The sequence below is a fragment of the Falco biarmicus genome, chromosome 4 (genome assembly GCF_023638135.1).
Source record: "Falco biarmicus isolate bFalBia1 chromosome 4, bFalBia1.pri, whole genome shotgun sequence".
Lineage (NCBI taxonomy): Eukaryota > Metazoa > Chordata > Aves > Falconiformes > Falconidae > Falco > Falco biarmicus.
In genome coordinates, this window is record NC_079291.1 from 20,854,889 (window position 1) to 20,876,667 (window position 21,779).

General features: G+C 38.4%; 1 protein-coding gene across 7 annotated transcripts in view; it reads right to left on the bottom strand.

Annotated features, from left to right (window-relative positions):
• Positions 1-21,779, bottom strand: part of GOLGA4 (golgin A4) — a 95,507-nt gene that overhangs the window by 29,766 nt on the left and 43,962 nt on the right. For 6 of the 7 annotated variants that reach the window (XM_056334660.1, XM_056334659.1, XM_056334664.1 and 3 more), the window contains 11 exons: positions 21,222-21,287; positions 19,776-20,090; positions 17,725-17,772; positions 17,236-17,292; positions 12,528-12,626; positions 11,856-11,994; positions 10,226-10,413; positions 9,140-9,223; positions 8,155-8,302; positions 1,795-1,973; positions 599-730 (listed from right to left, as the gene is read on the bottom strand). In XM_056334660.1, coding sequence (XP_056190635.1) covers positions 599-730; positions 1,795-1,973; positions 8,155-8,302; positions 9,140-9,223; positions 10,226-10,413; positions 11,856-11,994; positions 12,528-12,626; positions 17,236-17,292; positions 17,725-17,772; positions 19,776-20,090; positions 21,222-21,287 — 1,455 coding nt within the window. Of the gene's footprint in view, positions 1-598; positions 731-1,794; positions 1,974-8,154; positions 8,331-9,139; positions 9,224-10,225; positions 10,414-11,855; positions 11,995-12,527; positions 12,627-17,235; positions 17,293-17,724; positions 17,773-19,775; positions 20,091-21,221; positions 21,288-21,779 lie in introns of those variants that run through there. The other variant, XM_056334665.1, reaches the window with a different exon arrangement.

Here is a 21,779-nt window from a genome sequence, read left to right on the forward strand (position 1 = left end):
TGTCCAAGTTCCTCAGTCCTAGTCACCAACCATCACAGAGAAGCACAAAAGAGTATCTACTATCTGTTAGGTAAAATCACACGATGATCTAAAGTGGATTTTGAAAAAAAGCAAAGAATCCCAATGATTCCTCCCAGCCTGACCTAGAAGAAAATTCTTTTCTGAGGTCAAACACTATGAATAGTGAACCTGTTCACGTAACACAATGCAACCAGACAAAATGCTACCGACACTTTCCAAGTAACAGCCTCATTCTTTGTACCTCTTTTACTCTGGTTACTGTGGCTAACTGCCAGTGATCCAGAGGAAGAAATGAAAAACCCCCAAGTCTAACAAGAAGAGTGTTTAAAAAAAGGAAGTCTCTCCCACAAGATGCAGCTGCTAGCAAGCAGTGATAGCGACCAATTATCATTATTCAGTCTGGATCATTGCAGCCGCTTTCCCTTCATATTGCTGAAGTCTCTGAGCTCTTTAACTTTTGGAGGACACTCATATCTGAGCACTGAAGGACTCTCACTGCGGAAGAGTCAGATTAAGATTTCTAGCCCCACCTCACACTTAAGAGAAATGTCTTTCTACACATTTTAGGAACACTTACGAGAGCTGCCTTCATCTTCTCCTGGAACGCCTTTTCTTGGGCCTGTAATCGCTCATTTAGCTCTTGATCTTTGGTAGCCATTTCCTCTTTATGGAATTTTTCTAGTTCAGCAACACGCTCCTCTGAAGACTTCTGTGAATCCAAGTCAGAAAAAACTATTTTCAAAATACTAAGAAACAAAATACTTTGCATCATTTCTTAATAAGAAAACCAGTGCAACAGAGAGGAAACCAGAACCATGTCTTTGAATATGCAACAATCACTTGGAGCGCTTCATATTAAGCCCTGACAGCTCTCATTTCAAGCTTGAAGTTATCCACCTTCCCCATCAAGTCTTTCGCAGTTCTACTAAATAAAAGAAACAGTACATGTTCTAAAGACTCTTCTACCAAGGTGAACTTAAGTGTTTTCAGTTTTGGTTGAAATGTGATAATAAATTGGAAAATAAACTTCTGTCTGTAGCTTTCCATGCGTTCTTGCTATTTCATGAGCCAGAAAGTCAACTGGTGATACTCTACATAGACAGCTATCTACAGCTTACGCATGTGCTTTATTTAAGAATAATGTAGTTGAAGTCAGTCATCCCCTGAAAGCATTAGTGTAAAAAACTAATAACAAAACAAAATGTCAGTACAAGCACTGTAGTTTAAAGGTGTTCAAATTCTTACAGCTCTGCAAAGCACACACAGAACTCAGGCAATTCCTACTTGAATATGCCAGATGGAGCAAATGTTAGCAATTCTTAACTAGCAAACGGTTTGGCAACAAGTTCTTACATGTTTACACATACTGGTCTAGGATAATCATTAGAAGTACTTAGTATTAAAACCCCAAATCCTGGTGGAGATGTGTGAGCTGACTGCCATTAATTTCTTCTTCTTGACTCCCTTTAAAGCCTCAAGTGTACCTCTAGTAAATAATTTTATTAAATACTGTGAAACAAAGAGTAATACTGTTCATTTTTACATGCCTCTAACATACTTTCACCATTAGAGGAAAAAAAGTCTATATGGGGAGTTTTCTATTTTGTCTTAAGTAAATGTTTAATCCCATAAATTACTTTTTACAGAATTTGTTAAATAGAAAATATTTTGGAACAAAGTTCTGATATACTAATATATTTTACAACTATAGTTTAATTGTAATTGAATGATTAGTTTAAAAGCCAGTAATACAGGGTGAGTTTCAGCTTTTACCTTCATAATCTCAACCACCTCTTGTTTCACTCTGGTTAACTCCCGCTGAAGATTTACCCTCTCTTCCTCACTTGCCTTTTCTACTGCTTTGATTTTTTCATCCATTTCTGCCTGTAATTTTTTCCGGGCTTCCTCTGTCTTTTGTGCAATACTCAGAGCCCTCTCAAGCTCTTCAAAAGCTGCAAAATAAAAAAAAAATATATGATGGTCAAGAAATATCTATGTCCCCTGACAGAAGAACTGAGTTCTCAGTAACTGTAAATAGCAGAAAAAACAGATGAATGAACTTAGGAATCCATCAAATGGGTTTATTACCTAGAAAGGAAAGAGAACTGACAAATAGCTGTGTCTTCCAATACATTCTGTAGCTTCTATTTCTTCCCCTAAAATCACTATAAAATACATAAACCGTATAAATAAACTATGGCTCCTCTTCTGCCTATGTCTGCTGAGTAACTCTGAAGAAGAGGAAAAAAGCTGCATGATGAGAAGGCAATTCACAAGTAGTTCTTCCAGTAAAACAAGCAGACAGAAGCATAAACCAGGAATGACTGCCATGCAAGTCAGTTTTTACTGATTCATGAAAGTGCTCTTCCTCAATACAACACTGAAGTATAATACCAGGCCCTTTATTTACCTAGAGCTGTTCATTTCAAACTGTACAACCTAGATAATCTTCTCTTCGAACTGTGGGTTTGGTGGAGTCCATACAGATAGCTTTGCTAATTTCATTATTTCACTATTTACTTTTAATGTAAACTACTATCAGTGCAATTCAGAGACACTGGGAAAATGCTTGTGCATTATGAAGAATGGCCTGTGCTTCTAAAACTTGCAGATAAAATATAAGAAAAAAATATTAAGATTTGCTTCCAGAAAACTTGAAAATCTAGAAAATTTTTCAGAAGAACACTCAAGCTGCAGTGATTTATTTACATTTGCACAAGATGCACAAGTCTGCTGAAACACATTTTAATTTACAAATCAGAAGCAATAATTCCACAGCTTTTTCCCATGCTAAGGAAACATATTCTAACATACTGTATTCACTTCATAAATGATCGCTTAGATATGAAAACAAAGAAAATAAATTCCTGTGTTGTGAGCTGGTTTATTATCATCATCACTATCATATTATTATTAATCATCAGTAACAGTATCTGAGTTCCTCACTGAAACTGATGGCAGAATCTATACAGAATTACGCAAGACTAGAATTTAATCACTGTTAGGGAAACCTGTTTTTCTCAATGGATCATAAATGTGGAAAACTCCTGCTGCACATCAAAGGACAATTCAGTCTCAGAACAATCTACTATATGGTTAATTTTTTGCATAAAAGAACTTTGGCAAAACACCTCTGTAAAATTCAAAATCACAGTGTCAATATCAAGACTGTAATTTATCAGAGCACAAAAATCCTAAAAGAATATTATTCTACTATACCCTGTACTACTTGGATACTACTCTGGGAGCAGACAGAACAAAGTAATTTTTAAAATTTAATTTATTATGCTAAGCTTTCTTCCACTTAGTTCTATCCCAAAAAGAAATATCGTAACAGACAGACACATCTCTAGTTTCCTTGATTCACCATTACTTAGTAGACATTGACAGCAATTCTCATAAACCTTGATTTTTTGAAACTATCTTTAATAACATTCAGGCATGATTTTGAGAAGTGAGCAACATTCTCCATTCCACATCTTCTGATAACATTCAAAACCGAAGTTTTAACCACAATCTTTTTTACTTTTGAGACAGTGCTGCAAATATGTTTCCAAGTAACTTAATTCCATAAAATTGCATTCACCCAATCTTCTTCTGTTTTCTGAGGAAGCCCTTTTCTGACTACTCACAGCAACAATCATGTTTTAGGGAAAAAAAAGGGTTGTTACTGACTGGCAATACTAAAGCTTATCACTGTATCCACTTTTTCACTCCCAGTTCTACTCTGAATAATAAATATTAAAACTCATCACAAAAAATCAAGAGCAATGGAGATTATTTTAAACAGGAAAACAGTTAAAAACATAATGAAAGCCATGCACAAGGCTTGTATTTCCTTATTTTCCAAGCAGAGTTCTTCACAGTCTCCATCAGGGCATTTGCCACCTGGGACCCACAGGACTCCAGTCACCCCCCCCCCTCACCACCCTGGGCACAACTCTGTTACGTACACAGCCTGTGCCACACCGACTACCCTGATGCTCCACTCAGCCCTTACAGAAGCATGCATAGCTGGCAAAACTGGCTAAGTCCTTCAGTATTAAAGCACCATACATGGCTTTTTTTTTTCTTTTTTTTCTTAAATAAACACACAAACAAACCTTACAGACCTTTACAGAGTGTATCTTGAAAATAAAGGCTGCAAGTAAAAGATTAAGTTATTTCACTTTTCCATACGTGTTTTCTGACCCTTGTTCTGAGCAATACATATTTTATTTTCACTTCAGAAACCTTACTTCTGCAAAAGAAAAGAGAATGCATTCGCCACAGCCCACAAATCTGCCAAACAGAAGACCTAGCTTCACACTAGGATTGACTACTGATCAGTAATAGCTGAGCAACATGCAGTATGACAGCTGCATCACCATCATCGCAAGCGGGATGCTAACACAAAAGCTAGACAAAAGCTGATGGATAAAAATGCCAAGGGGCTATGAAAGCACAAAGCAGCAACACTTCACAGGAACACACTTAGCTGTCTAAAAGTTAAATTATATGCATCTCAGGCACTTTTAGCACTTAAGCAAAACGGAACATTTTTATTCGAAGTAGTTAATTCTAGTGTAGCGTAACAACAAACCAGCAGAGGGCTGAACTATCATCATGTACACATAACATGGTCTAAATGATTACTATTATTTTTGATCTATGTGAGATTTTAATTCTACCGTGGATAAAAGCCTGGAATAAAAGTCCATGTTTTTATGCAAATACGTCAGTTCTGGATGCAAAGAGTAAAGGCACTGTTGGTATCCTTCCCCAACCAGCAGAGCTACTGTTGAGGAAAGACCTTTTAATCAAGGTTAAGCAAAGTCTCACAAAGTCACCGTGGCAAATCAAAAAGTGGTAACAAGCACACCAACAGAGTCTCAGGTGAGTCTTGCGAAATCCCATTCACGTGACCAAGCCAGACAAACTGGAAACCTTCCTGTGCAGTATATAAATTACACAAAAGGAGCCTTAGCAGAGTTTAAGAACTGCAAGGTTGTAAAACTGGTTTTTATAAAACATGTGCTAGAGACCTGACCGATTGACATATGCTGCTCCGAAGTACCAGTCCCTGTTCCCTTCGCCTTGCATCCCATACCCGGTGTAACACCAGTCCATACTGCAAAGACTCCTTCCTTACTCTCCCAGTGCTGCAGACACGTATCTTCAACCCTAGTGCCATCTACTGCTGAAAATCGTGAAGAAAGTGCTAAACAGGATGCCAAAGGAGGGATCTGATGTTTTCTTACTGAAGGCTGAGAGCAGGCATTTTGTCAAAAGTTTGAGACACAAAGGCTGAATTCCTTTCCTGTAGTGCATCTAGGCAGGTTTTTGAATAAACAGTACAAGATTTTTGTTTCCCTGTAGAAAGGTGCAAAAGATATGCTAATTAAGCTTGCAAAGGAAATGTCACCTACAAAGAATGGCAAAGGAAAGAAAATTGAATTTGCTTGCTAAATAACTTTTTTTGGGGGGTATGCTGTACAAGATATTAACTCAGTCAATAATCTGCATCCTGAGAAGTTTGAAAGGACTTATGCCATGTAGTATCAGGAGACACAAACTTCAGTTTGCCAGTATATTTATAAATGCTACAAATACCTTTGTTGAAGTAAAATGTAAATACTCTGTGTACATTGCAAAGCATTGAAAAAAATAAAATAATAAGTTGCAGTTACTTCCAGTAAAAGTGCCTGAGAAGCACAGAATTTACTTTTTAGAGCCCAGTTCAAGCACCCAATGTGTGATGTAAGAAAAGAGAGCCCTTACCCCAGTCCTGTTCATACAAGGCTTGGGAAAGGCACCATGATTCACTTATTGGCATGTGTGGATGCACAAAAACAAGATGCTCTGTGAGATTTCAACATAATGTACCTCTAACTACAAAAAAAAATGAACTTAACTGGGGAGACCAAGTTACAGTTTACACAACACACACAAAACAAGCATACATATATTTTCACTGTTTCAGTAGACAAAAATGCATCAATGTTAAATCAAACACCGGAGCGTTTCAGTAAGTTCACTGAATTACAAAGAAAAAAGCCAGACATGTAACCCTGGGCAAGTTAAAAACATAAAGTGGAAGAATATACCACTTTTTAGCCTACAATATAGCACTGCAAAAGTATCCAAGTATATTATGCTTATCCTTATTCTGCCATAACATCAACGAAATCAACATTTCTACAAACATAATATTCCATGAAGTCAATTCTTCATTAAACCATGATATTGAAAAAGAGAAGTCTGGTATTTAAAGTCATCTCACATTAAATATGCAAGAAACAGAACTTAAAACATGTTGACCTCAAACACAAGAAACTGCCAAATTCTTAAAACCAGTGCACCTCAAAAGTTGTGACCTAGAAGTAATTTCAGGCTCTCCCAATACTGATGGTGGTGTTCTCACATGCCTGAACAGTTTAGTTCAACTGTACTGAAATATACTTCTATTGTATGTCACAAGATTTTTGGAATGCATAAAGCCAAGAAAACCTAATAAAGGTCACCATATAATTTTGCCTGTCTTAGAAGTAGTATTAACTTATTTTCCAAGGGTTCCAATATTCATATATGCATGCTTAACAGAGTACAAACATAAATGCACTCAAACGCAAAGCGAATGCCTATGCACCATGAAAGTCACCAGAAGTACTTCCAAATTGTATTTAAAAGTGAGCATATTCAACACACAAATCCCCCTTAAAAAAGGGTGGTGTACTCAACACATTATTCATAAGTAAAATTACTTCTTGCTACAATAGTTAAGTTTTCCATGTATCCTGAGCATCATCTCTATCCCATTTTCAAATTGTGGCTACACAAACCTGAGGAAATTACTATTAACCAGAGTGTGTAGATAATAGTTCATAATTAAGAGATTTCTACTGTACCAAAACCCGCTGCGTTTCAAACAACTGTGACAATAACTTTGTATCTAAAAAAGTATTAAAATACTCTCAGCTATTCTTTTTTGTTTTGTTTTTGGTTTGGTTTTTTTTGTTTTTGTTTTTTTTTAAATCATGAAGAAAAGCTTCCTAGTCTCTAAGAACTGAACAAAATTCAACTTTAGCAAGGCTGACTGCTGACTGACTTCTGAAATATGAATTTCCGGAGTGAAAGACATATTCAACCTGAAAGCATAGGAGAGTAGGACATCTAATCAAAATGTTTCACACAATGAGTGTTCAAGCTGCTTTTCTGTATTACAGCAGAATGATCTACCCAAACTGATCTTTAAAATTGAAAGTTCTGATCTAAATCTATGTAGATTGAAAATAACCCCCTCTGTTATCTAAAATAACTCTATTGTTAGAACATCTCATCACGTTTTAGAGAAAGAGAATACATGTTTTATGCAAACTAACCACATCTGACCTTCTAACAAAAGAGTGAACTCCTTTAGATGCTTATGAGAACAAACTAAACTATTCTAAAAAAATTGTAGATACAGTCCAAAACAATTTCACTGTTAAAAAACAAAGGTGGGGCAGATGGGCCTTTTAAAATTGTTACAGGTAAAGGAGAACTGCAAGCACACATAATTAATGCTACCTAACTTCCATCAAAAGCAAACTACAGCGTCTAATAGTTACATAACCGCGCGCGCGGTCCAAAGCCTGAAGCAAAAGGAGTCATTCGCTGCTGTTTCACTGCAAAGAAATCAGACATACTTTTGCTATAGTTACTGAAAGAAAGTGCTTATTATGGTTATAATACATCCTCTTGCTTCTGCTTCTTCCCAACCTCTTACACACTGCTGTATTTTCTATGTAAAACATGGGTGGCGTTATAATGATAATTTATAGGGAGTTGCAGGTTTCCCTCCTGAAGTTACACCAACACAAAACTATCAAACTTTTGTCCTACAAACGGGAAAGTACAGCTGCCCTTCAGCAGTCTCCTTCCTAATTCCAGCTGAATCGGTAAGAGACCAACTAGTCAAAGACATCCTTAAACTCTGCTGACCAGAAGTGAAGTTAGTAATGATGCTTAGCAGGGGTGATATGTAGAACATTAGAGAAAAGAAGATCTCTTTATATCCGTTCCAAACAACTACTGATGAAAGAGTGCAAAAAGACCACGCTGAAGCTTTCTCATGTTTAAATGCAAAAGCTAATAATCTCCAGAATTTCTTACCAGCTCTTTCAGATTTTTCTTTCTGTTCTTTTAATTCCTCGCCTTTTGTAGTTATTTGTTTGATCCGAGCACGCAGTTGGGCTATCTCCTCCTCCTTCATTTCCAATGTTTCATGCATTTGTCGCTTTGTCTCTGCAATTACCATGCCCTATGGAAAAGGTCCTTGTGATAAAAAGCTAGCAAATAAATAAAACATATAGCTGAAACAATTTCAAGCCAGGACACGAACCTTGTCAGGAATAAAATTTAGTCTATTACTACAAGACCAGAGATAGCAGTATTTTCCTGTGTCAGAAAAAAGAAGATGCTAACAAAAAGAAGGTAAGAACAAGCGCTATTTTGAAGAGTAGCCAAAATTTATCTTAGTGGTGAAAAGAACTCCTCCAACAACTAAGGACCATCAGAAAAATTCCTCCTTCTGGTACAGACACTTTTCTTTGAAGTATGTATTCTGAAAAAAAACCAAACCTAAAAGCATTGTAGAGTGGCGGCTTCTTAGAGAACATGCACATATGGTGACTGTTAGTCATGTTGCTTATCACACCACCAGAAGTTACTCCAAGTAGCCAGACTGTGGTAAAAAAAAAAGCTTTAAGGAACAAAAAAAGTACCCTGAGAAACTTTTCATATTCATAAGAAATTACAGTTACTTTCCCTTCACTGGTCATTTTTTAATTCACTTACATTGTATCTCATCTTCACTAGTGTTTGGAAGGATTTTTTGTGGTTTTTTTGTTTTTTAAAGCTGGCATAATCGTTCCGCCCTAAATAACATAACCTTGCAGTATTAAGTACAGCCTAACAAATACCCTATAGTATCTATACAATAAAATTCTCAAGTAGCTTCAATTACTTGATTGTTAAAACATAAACCAAATCACATCAGACTACTAGTAACAGCTTCTAATCCCCAAAAGCCAGGTATTTTGAGTTTTAAACATCTTCAAAAACTACGCAAGAGCTTGAAGAAAACTCTTTTATTTACCTTGTCTTGTTCTAGCTGCTCAATCAAATCCTTGGCATCCCGCAGCTGTGTAATCAGTTTAGTCTTCTCAGCCATGTGAAGGTCCTGCAAAAAACCCCCAACCACAAGTTTAAAGCATTGCCATCGGTAAGAAAATACCTCCTTCTGACAAACAGCTTCGGTTTGACTCTCAGCCGGCACTATGCCTTGGAGGAACAGCACAGAACAGAAACCAGGGAAATTAAGGTAGGCAGCTTTAAATTACGTTTAAATCCCCCAGTGCTTGGCTGCCTCATGGCTTCCATAATAAATCTGTTATCTGAAGGCTTTGTTACAGCCTCCACAGTTCTCGCATGGATGTCAGAGCTACTACAGTAAAATGGCCAAAAAACATGCCCAAGGCACCTGCTCTATTACCTGTATCTTGGCTTACAGGAGGATCTCAGCAAAGTAACGTAATGCTTATTACTGGCCTTGTGGAAAAGGTTCATAAAATAAAGTCTTGCAGAGCTCTTTCAAACCCTAGTGCTCAGAGAAGAGAATCTGATCTCCAGAACTGAAGCTGAGTACAGCTATACTTAGCACATTTTCATGTTTCCATGAACTATCAGCCACCTCACTCTTTACTCCACACTCAGCATTAATGGCCTTAAAAGGAAAACTGAGCACAATATTAATTTAGCTTTGGGACTACACTTATGTTATCTTCACTATATTGTGCTCGCCTTTCTGTGTGTTCTATTCATTTACATAACTGATGCCTCTTCCACTACGTCTTAAAGGTTTAGCTCTGCTCCACTTTCCTCACTTTACCTCCCTTCTGTGTCTTCTGTGCTAGGACAGTCTTTTCCTCACCCCAATTTCCCACAGGTACTTTATTACTGACACCATTTCAATAGCATGTTATTCATACAGTAAGGTTTCACACTCAAAAAGCTGTAAAGAAGAGTAATTGCTCAATGTGTTCATTCCAGGTGGTTTTGCACCTTTAACTCCAAAAAGGTACAGGGACAATTTGTTTAATGATCTGCCCTATTAATAATTTTTTGAAATATCGGAATTCTTATCATATTTTACTAGCTACCCATAAAGAGCATTTTTCAATACCTTCATTTTCTCCAGTTCCTGAAGCCTCTCTTCTAACTGTTCTTGAAGTGCCTCTTTCTCATTGGTTAACTGTGTGCAGCGCTCCTTATGTGACCGGATCATCTCCTTACAACGTTGCAGCAAGTTCTCTTGGCGCTTCACCCTCTGATTAAGCGTTTCCAGTGTTTTAGCAGAATCTTCATTACCCTCTACAAGGCAACATACCAATGGTATCATATGTACACCATTTCTAAAATGTAGAGCTGCATTCATCATTCACGCTGCAGGCAACTCACAGGTCTCTACAGTTGTGCGAAGTCTGCAAAACTTCCTAGTGAGTACAGTAACTGCCAGAAACACGCTACACACACACACAGAAAATTAATGCAAATCAATTTACAAAACCCCAGTTACTATGGAAGCTCCAAAACCAAACTATTATTCAACAAGGTTTTCTATGCAATTAAAAAAGTCATCGTGGTTTAAAAACTTGCCTGATACTACTAGCAGAATATTCACAGGCAGGAAAAAACACGAAGCAAAGCAAATCACATCTCTCAGGCACAAGCACACAGATTCCTGCTTTCCCAGTGCTAGGTATGACGTTAATTCTAAAGTATCCAAGTTTGCAATACTACATTCAGTAGGCCATGTTTAGCATCTTTCTGAGCTGTACTCCTCTCTGCGTAACTAGCACATTGGGTAATATTTTACTGTGTGTTCTGCTCTGATGCTCTGGAGGCTGTAAGAATACCTGGCATGAAAATAGGATCAAACTCAGAGGTTCATTTAACAACCATAAGTGTAACAGTATAACTATATATATAAAACCCTATATATTAGTGTAACACTATAATCCAGAAGCAGATTCCGACAGAGGAAACATCATGAACCCGGATTCTTAGGGAGTGAATCTTACGTTATTTCCTAAGCACTGCAAAAGACATGACACTGGATAAGAAAAATCACTGATCTAACGCTTCATATCATCCTAATAAACAAAAATCAAGGCAGATGCTCAACAAAGACCATTTCAAGATGCATGTTCACCTTCGCCTGAACACTACCTCTTACGAAGGATACATAATAAAAGTGTCATTCATTGGTATCAGCATTGTAACGTCCCTTGCTTAGTAATCAAATATACATAATACTGGGAGTCCCATAACTCAAATAACCTCCTGACGTGAGAAACACTCAGCTTATTCAATAGCAAAAATACCAAACCTGCTTTGCTTTTACTTGTTCCTGGGAAAGCAAAAACCAACCGACCAACAAAAAAGAAAAAAAAGGGGTGTGGGGTGTGAAGAGTGACAGACTGGCAACCAGTCTTCCCTCTAAACTCCAGGGACAAGTCCTTGCTATTAAGTGAGGATAGTAACAGCCTTACCAGCAAAAGCAATAATCATTATACTGTCATCACTACTGGCAAAGGCAAGACATATGAAATTTGAATTCTTAAGCAAATTTAGTAGCTTAGAAGGGTCGTCCTGTCCTCTAGCTGCCACACTGTCTTCAAAACAATTGTCTCCCTCTAGAAAATTCATCCTTACTATGACACATTCAGCCTCAAGTATTGTTATTCCATCAGAAATAACAGCAGGCTTATTCCCCAGAATTCAAGATCTCTTGGAAAAGCTGCAATACCTACCATTGCTTCCTGGTTCCACAGTGTTTTCTGTACTGATTTCTTTTGTTGGACTTTGAACTTGTGGTTCAGATTGGATATTTGGATCAGGCAATTCAGTGCCTATCTGACCATTCTGTAACCTCTGTTTCAGCAACGACACCTAAACAAAATGTTCTTTTAGTTAAGAAAAAAACCTAGGATTCTAAGTAGATCATGTTTTCATCTTCGAAACTAGAGTTAAATGAAATTTGTAACAGCAAGTAGAGAAAGGAAAATACCTGAAATTTTTTTGTATTTTATAAAATCCAAAATTTATAAAATTCCAATTAACAAAAATAGTACCACTATGAGTGAAGAAACAAACACCAATTAAGGAAAATACATACATTTTGCCAAAGCAATTTTAGTTCAAACCTGTTAATGTTATGTTCTTGATTACAAAGACATTACAAAGGTATTTAAGCACAGATCAAGCAATCATATTTAACAGGAGTGACATTTTACAAAGGTATCCTCTATCACAAGGATGCATTTAATTTCTAGATAATCATACATTCTCAATAACCTTTACAACATTGCAGCAATTAAAATAAAACATGGATATGCATTACAAGAAATACATAATTTAAAAAAAAAAAGGAAAAAGGTAGGCACAGCAGTTTTAAAAACCATCTCTTGAGTAAGGTATCTTACCTGAGTTTGAAGGACACTAATAAGTTGATCCTTTTCTTCTAAGGAAGCATCAAATTCCTCTTGGAGATGTTTCTTAGCTTGTTGATCCATCTGAAGCTCCTGAGAATCATAAATAAATGCATCTCAAACGAAAACTGAAATGTGAATTTAAAAGACGTATCAAAATATTAAGAAATAATATTAAAAATACCTCCTCGCACTCGTGACCCCAGAAGGCAACCATGAAGTGGGTATTTTTTTACTATACAGCATTCCACACAATGTAGTAAGAACATCCTATTACAACACCAACATTAAAACAGCAAGACTCTAGATGTGAAGCAAAGGATTCTTCCTTCCTGAAAGTAAGTTTGTGTAGGGGTCACTTCAAGCCTGCTCCTTAAAACTGTCTTCCATGCACACATTTCTCCTGGACGTTGAAGACTGCACTTCAGTAAACTGGATTCTTCATTTAGCCACCAGATTAAGTCAACATAAACAGCAGAAATGTACCTTTGTTTTACACTCATTCACCAGGTTAGCATTCTAACATGAGAAATGCCATTTATAAAAGCAGAAATTTGGCTTTTTTTGTTGCGCGAACACTTTAAAGTGGAAAAGCCAGAGAATATCAAGGAACTCCACTATGTGGCTTCACTTGTGTGGTGATTTGACCCTGGCTGGATGCCAGGTGCCCACCAAAGTAGCCCTATCATTCCCCTCCTCAACTAGACGGGAGAGAAAATACAAAGAAAGGCTCATGAGTCAAGATAAGGACAGGGAGATCACTCAGTGATTACTGTCATGGGCAAAACAGACTCTACTCGGGGAAAACTAGTTTTATTTATTACCATTCAAATAAAGAAAAACACCTTCCCCCCACCCCTCCCTTCTTCCTGGGCTTAACTTAATTCCCCATTTCTCTACCTCCTCCCCGCAAGGGGTGCAAGGGGACGAGGGAATGGGGGTTACAGTCACTCCATCACACATTGTTTCTGCCACTTCTTCCTCCTCTCACTCTTTCACTGCTCCAGCACGGGGTCCCTCCCACAGGAGACAGTTCTCCATGAACTTCTCCAATGTGAGTCCTTCCCATGGGCTGCAGTTTGTCACACACTGCTCCAGTGTGGGTCCCTTCCATGGGGTGCAGTCCTTCAGGCGCCTGCTCCAGCGTGGGTCCCCTACAGGGTCACAAGCCTGCCAGCAAACCTGCTCCAGCATGGGCGTCCCTCAGGTGACAGCCTCCTTCAGGCATTCCCCTTCTCCAACGTGGGGTCCTTCCCGGGCTGCAGGTGGGGATCTGCTCCCCTGCAGGCTCCATGGGCTGAGGGGGACAGCCTGGCTCACCATGGCCTTCACCATGGGCTGCAGGGGAATCCCTGCTCCAGTGCCTGGAGTGCCTCCTGCCTCCTCCTGCGCTGACCTGGGGGGCTGCAGAGCTGCTGCTCTCACATATTCTCACCTCTCTCTTCCACTGCAGGTTTTTTTCCAGCAGATTTCCTCCCCGCCTCTTAAATATGTTATCCCAAAGGTGCTACCACCGTCACCAATTAGCTCCGACCTAGCCACCAGCAGGTCCATCTTGGAGCCGGCTGGCACTGGCTCTGTAAGAAATGGGGAAGCTTCTGGCATTTTCTCACAGAAGCCACAGCCCCCCAGCTACCAAACCCTTGCCGTGCAAACCCACTACAACTTGCTACTTACTTAGATTCATTTGGCCGAACATCTTTAGAAACTTGTAGATGTTTGCCTAAGCGAAGCAGTCAGATCTATATAATCTTACAAAATACTGCGTTAGGGAGGTTTCTTTTATTTACTTCCTACGCTTTTAAAGTTTAAGTATCTTAATTTCTTTAAATAATTATTGTTCTAATAGAAAATAAATATACTTAATTCAAACAACTGCTTATCGAGAGAATCAGAACCACATACATTTCATGCATGCAGTGCCCAAACTTGCTTGCTTTTTTTTATTTGTTTGGGGTTTTTTTTATTTATATATTTACTTCATCATATATATTTCCCCAGTGATTTAACCCACAAAGCTAATGCTTCTATGACCATTTACTCTGCAAAGATCCCTTGTATAAAAACAAGTAACACCCATAAACACGGGTTCTGTTAGCTAGGCAAAGATACAGGATGATAGAAAGGATGAAAAAGCAACAAGAGACAAAACACACGGCACTGGACAATTCCTGCACTGCTTTTCTTCATCTCTGACTCTTGCTTCTCTGCTGTCTTGCTGCCTGCCCCTTACCTAAAAGGGTGAATCCCGGCTGCCGTAGCTGAGCCTGATACCAGCCGTGAGAACCGCAGCTGTGGGAGCTGAGCCTGCCCAGCCATGCACAGACAGGACAGTGCTGGAAGGAGGACACTGGGAAAACCATTCCTCTGTCTTCCCAAGTAACTATCATCCTCTCTTTAACCCTGCATAGCCAGAGGTTCTCAAGACCTACTGGTCACACTTCTGCCTTGTGCTTCTGAGCTTTAGAAACAAAAACTTCCAAGCAAAGCAACACAGCTCAGTGCAAGAACAAGCAGCAAAGAGATTTACTGAAATCAACACAGAAATAGTCCTCTTTGGATCCCAAAGTCCCCTCTGATCCTTGTTTTAACAACACTGAAGACTGCTGTTGAGGAATTACTCTTAAAAGGAGAAAACTAAGGTAAGCAAAAGACAGGCTGAATTTCAGGGACTATTTCACACCGTCAACTTGGCCTCAAAGGAGACTTAAGTTTATTCTTGCATGGCCCTGTCAGAAGAAACTTACCTGATTCAATGTATTTAAGGGGAAATGGACTGTATGATGAAGATTTTTAAAACTAATTTCTGATAAATTCTTACATTAATGAATGACCTAACTAGTAGCATTTTAGCTTCCACAAAGGAAACATACCATTTTATTTGTAATTTTTCTTTTAAGTCTGGTTTACCTAACACCATGTAACACCTGGTCTTCCAAAAGACCCAAAAAACACTTTCTGAAGGTTTTAAATTAATAAGAAAAAAGTTCAGCGTTAGATTTGAGGGATCTTTAAATCTACAAGATTTATAAGAATGAAATTAAATTTTATGCCAAATAATTTTATAAATATATATATCTACAAAATCTGAAATATATATAACATATCTATATGAATCAGGAATATGACAGAAGTGAAAAATAAGTATGCACACATCCAACCCTTTTTCATAATCAAAAGCTTTAACTCATATATATATGCTTTACAAACTTTACCAAATACCAGTAAGATAGAAAACTAAACCTACTAAGGCACGTAGATACATGCCTTAACACAGAAAGAGATTCTTTCATTTAACCTTGTAGTGAGCTGGAAAAAAAACCCCAACAGTGGCAAGCTACTTCTGTCAGTAATGCCGAGTGTTCTCCGCACTACGGGCTGACAGTTTAGCTCGCGACAGAGCAACAGCCCAGGCACTGGCTTCAGCTCAGATGAGCACAGCACACCCTGCATGCTGCCCACTGTTCACAGCTGCTGGGGCAGAAGCAGCACACATCTGAACCGAAATGCTATCCCCATGGGACACATGACTCCCAGCCTGATTACCTGCATTACACCCCACATGGCTGAAGAATGCCCCGCAATTTGCCTGCCGGTGACCTCCTTCGAAATGACTGGCTGCTCGAGCAGTGGCACAGGGCCAGCCCCTGGGAGCCAGCATAAGCCCTGGGTGCATCCATGGCTGGATGCTCACAGTCCCTGTCCCTTGCCCTCAAGGGACAGACACTGGCCCATCTGCAGGCAGGACACCCAACTGCCTGCAGCTAGTCTGCCCTCAGGCAAAGGTGGGACCTCCCCTGGTCTGATGGCTCTTGCAACCTCCGTGCCAGCACTGCTGCTAATCAGGAGCACAGCCACAGAGCAAGCCCATGGCTTTGAACGAGCTGGGACCCAGCTCCCAAGCAAAGGAAGAGCATGAGCAGAGAGACCCTCGCGCCCCTCTCTCAACCCCATGCTGCACTGTCTCTCGGGGCAGTAAAAAGGCTTCAGCTTCACATTCTGCCTCATCGAGGTTTGACAATGTGGCTTTTGTGAACCCGCCCTTTTAATTTCCTCCACCCAATAATTTGTACATGTCTTTTAATTAAGACCAACGTATTTATTATCAATACCAAATACATTAGAGCTTCTTCTTTTAATTTCACTATAACCTAAGGAGACAATAATCATAACACAACCTACCTCATCTTATGATTGAAATCAAACTATACTACAAATCCATAAAACCAATGTAAAACTTATAACTGAGATCAGGATGAGTATTTAAAAAAAAAATTATCCTAAATTTTGTAACTGGTACTCCTTAAAATCTTTACTTAAAAGTTCCTATTACTTGCTTTTGCCCAACATTATTATTTCTCAATACTAGAAGAGAAACAAATTGCACAGAGGTGTCTACTGCTGGGCCAAACAACACTGCAAGAACCACACACATTTCTACCGATTTCACAATGAATAGAAAAGCACTGCAGTTGGTATGATGGGCTGCTCTGTCTGAAGAGTATGACAATAAGCTGCTGAATAGGAAAGAAGCCAGAGAAATAACCCCAGATAAATAAATGAAAACATGCAACAAAAACCCCTGCTATGTGGTATCAAATATTCTGTAAAGTGAACAAAAAAAAATAATCAAAAACTAGGCAGAGAAAGATCCTACGTATATGTGGTATAAAGTAAATATTCAATGAATAAAGAGAACTACCTCTCTTAGTTCTCCGATCCTGCGAAGTGCTTTATCCTGACTTTGACTCAGAATGCCCTTAAAAAAAAAGGAAGAATAAACATCAGGTTTATTAAATGTAACTTTATATATAAATAATTATAAATAAACTGAATTGTATTTCAGAAGAAGCATTAAAGCTTTATACTTCTCTTTCAAGCCAAGCTTGATGTGTAAGTGTTACCATAAAACGCCAACTGTGGGTTGGTAATCTATCACCTGAACTCAGCTGATGCAATAACAAAGGCTGGAGTACAACAGTTTCACATTTATTTTGACAAACTAATGTTATCTTGGCTTCCTTAGAAATTGCAGCCCAGATTTTTTTGTTATACATGCACACACACATACGTACACAACATACTGTGTAACCACACACAGAGTGCACTGAAAATTAAATCCGTATCTGTACTACACACTTTAAGATTCAGAAAAGCCTTCAGGTAAAAGAGGATGAAAATTAATGCTTACCTGTAGCTTCTTCTTCTCCCGCTGGATAACTTGGTAAGCAGACACTAGCTAAAATACAGAAATCAGGTACAATGATGATAATGCATCTGCTTATAGCTATCAAAATAATTTACTTAGCTGTAGCACTATCTGCATTTTCGAACTCTTCACTTCGCTTGAGAAAGCTGACAGAAATGTACTTACATTTTCTCATTTTCTCAATGTTTCCTTTTTCCATTTATAAAATATCTCCAACATGTTAAAAACCCAAAGCTTACGTGACGAAACAGTGAGGTTACTCAGCATTCATGCAGTTTTTCCTTCACTGAAAAGACCTCTAAGAACAGCCATGCTTCAATACACACAGTCAAAACTCGACTGTATCAGAAAGTTACATCCCAGACAGCTACCCACAGGGATGTGCATTTGTAAGGGTACGCGTCCCAGAGAGCGTAAGTAAAATTAGTCTTACAATGAGACAAAACTAAAAAATAAATTTACAAATCTAGCCAAAAAGGGTCTGCATAATACTGAAAGTTCTCATCCCATGTGCTTTGCATATACCCAGACAACAAAGACAGACTGGAAGTGGACAATATTTCTCATTGTAAGCTGACAGAAGGACTTCATGAGTAACTACACAATTTAGTTTAATTAAAAATTTGATCACAATTGCCTAAGCTGTCCAAAGCTAAAGTAGCATAATGGCACTTGGAACTAGAATATTCTGTTTTCCTTTAATTTTTCATAATTTGAAAACGAATTTAAAACGTCCAAACCAGAACTCTTTAAGTCAAAAGCGATCTTCAAATTCTTATTTAAAATAAATAAGGATTTTTCAGAATTCAAAATTACTTTTAATGTCAAGGTCATACTTATTTTGCACTTAAAAAAACCCTAAAACTACAATGGGTAGTTTCCCTTACCATATTTTTGATATGCTAACTTTGTATCCTACTTTAATTGAGGAAAAAAAAAATTACATCTCAAATACTCATCATATATTTAGACTAATTTCTCCCAAGTTCCAAAAGAGTAATTCTTTGCAACAGAAGAAACTCAAAAAAGTAGTGTGAGGCCTTTTTGACAGAGAAAATTAATACTTGCTGGACAGACTACACTAAAAAAACCCCCAAACAACAAAAACCTCACCAAAACAAACTCACAACCTGAAGAGTTTTCATTTCAGCAAGACATTTTACATACACTTTTTTAAAGAACTATCTTATTATGCTTGCTGGAAAAGAATGAAAAATCAATGGGAGGCAACAATTAATGAATTAATGGAAGACACCTGTTTTTTCAGGCACATGCTGAGTACTGTAATTGCTGTATAGATATTTTAGATTCCAGGGACTTTGACACTAATAGCCAAAAGTCTGCACAGGAATTTTTGTATTGAAGGGCAACAAACATTTAAAAGAACTGTAAAAAACAGTGCAAATATCCAGTTTTAAATACAACACAGACACAAACTTATAAGTAAACAAATGCAACACCACCACTTGGAAAGCTTCACCTTTCTCAACCGTTTGGAAAAGAGTGGCAAAACTACTTGTATCATTGGTTTTCACTAAAATAGCGGAAGAAACAGTCCTTGACTGAATTCCTTCCAGGGAATATCTGGAAATTATGGGGAATAGAACTTATTAAAACCAAAACACTTGCCTATCACTCATGCATGGAACATACATTGTGCATTTCAAGTCCAAGTTTCAGAAGAGAATTTGCTGCCATGCAAGTACAAGCTATGCTTGCCGCTGCTCTCAGCGGAAACCTTCATAGGCCTACTTGCTCTGAGTAACCACTAATTAATTTCTATTGCTGATAATATGACAATATTTATAAGCAAGAGAAGAAACGGATTTCCAAGTTTTATTACCAGAAAAACATCTGACCCATCTAGGCCAAAAATAACTAGACTTACAATAATAATTTAACGTCCATGTTAGCTAGAAGTTGATCCATTTGCTCCAGACAGGAAAACAAAAAGATTATCCACTACTGCTGTATCTGTTAGCCCCATCTTTTTCCTCTCTCTGCCCAGGCAAGTGAGTCACAACGTTGCCTACCTCTGAGTATTTTCCCCTATAGTTGCCCAAACTGCGCTCCATTCTGCGCAGTCGCTGCAGCAACTGCTCTTTGCTGAGGCTGTCCACATTGCCCGGCGGCTCTTCTGTTTCACTTTCAATGTCTGATGGTGGATCAAAGGTGGGACCAGCTGCATCCAAGTCCAGTCGATTCAATGAGTCTCTTGAGGAAGTTCGTACCAGGGACTCCTTAGAAGAAGAGCGGAACAGGGACTCTTTTACTGGGCTTCGAAACAAAGACTCCATGGAGGGAACTCGGAGCTGAAGCCTCTGGGTGAAAGACTGAGTGTCACTTAGCTGCAAAAATACAAAGCAAGTAATTACTTCTGCACTGCTTTCAGGCAGACAAGACACACCAAAGTCCAGGAAACAGACCTGACCTGGGCAAAGGAAAAGCCACTGCCAGACACATGCCTGACACCAAACAGTGACCACTCCCTTAGAAGAATCACCTCCTTGTGCAGAAAAATGAAGCATGCAACTACCAGATGTGGGCAATTTCAGACAGCAACCAAATCCAATGAACTACAGCTCTGGTTTAAACTTCTAAACGGATGTATTTCTGTGTAAGCCCTTTAAAAAGTGAAAAAGATGTAACTACAATAAAGTTGCATTTACTGTTGTCCCAAATCTAAAAAAATAAATATTGTGACTCACTTCTTGGTGCATTGAACAGAAGACTGTATTTATCTCAAAGACACAAAGATATTTTCCTATGATTAAGAGAACAACTTTACTGTAAAGACCTTGTATGATAGTGCTAGCATGCTGTCTTAAACAGTCCTTTTCTAGTTTTTATTTTATTTGAAATGACTTTATGATTTTTACTATTATACATATATATATATAAAACATTAAAAAATGCTATTATTGATTTATGCAGCTAAAGCATTTATGCTGTTCTACAACAAAAGGTTCTGTGTTATGGTACCAAATAGTACTGGTGCTACAGAACGATCTGAAAGCATCACTGCATGATGTTGCCCCCACAATCAACTGTTGGGACACACTGCTAATCCCACTCAGCAAGCTAAACTTTTTCTGAGACGTATTAAAGAATGTCACTAAATTTTTTTTAAGCCTACCAGTTCTTCACCTTCAGCTAGAAATCAGCTTTCTAGCTATGCAGTATGCTCTCTACTTTTGAAAGTGAGATTAATGTCCTGTACCTCGTGCTGGCTGTCCTCAACACAGGCAGCCTGCAGTACTGCTAACCTGGCCCTACAAAAAAATGCTCTGCGCATCAGTGACAATGCCTAATACCAGCTCATGAGATCAGACGCAAACAAAACAGCCTAGTATTCTGATGGGCAAGTACTTGTCACCCCTACTCCAGCACAAAGATACATACCGGGCACTTAAGGTTACATAACACAAAGACAATGTGGCAGTGAAGGAGGAAACACCCCCCTCACATCCATGCCATACCTGTGGGGAGGCAGGTCCACTGCCATAGTTTTCTGTGGATCTGGGGAGCGGTTGTTTACTCAAGTTCTACAGGAGGAAAAACAACTGTTAGAAGAAATAGACTACAAGGCCTGAAATTCACCAATTCCTACAAATAGCATTTGTGCTTTTTCTTTGCCTGTGTTTTTAGTACTTTCTGCTGAATGTTTATTAAGATGTCTTCATGCAAACAAGCTAGTTTGTTAAATTCAAAACAGATTGCTGCAGTATACAGAACTACAAAGCGGCTATGTGTGCATGGATTAGTATGAGACATCTGCAAATGCTGACATCTCCAATTACATTATTCATAATGATTATTTATGTAACATTTATGCACAAATCAAAGAAACACCAGAAAGACAAAATGATAGCAGGAAAAACCTAATTGATGACCAGTGTTGTTTACAGCCAACGTGAGTAACAGTGGAAACACACGGGGGGGCAGGTGGTGGTGGTATGTGGAAACCACCTGGAAAAAAGTGCTGGTGACAGGCTGTTTAAGATTCCAAACAAGCACAGGAAGAAAATTAGACTTTG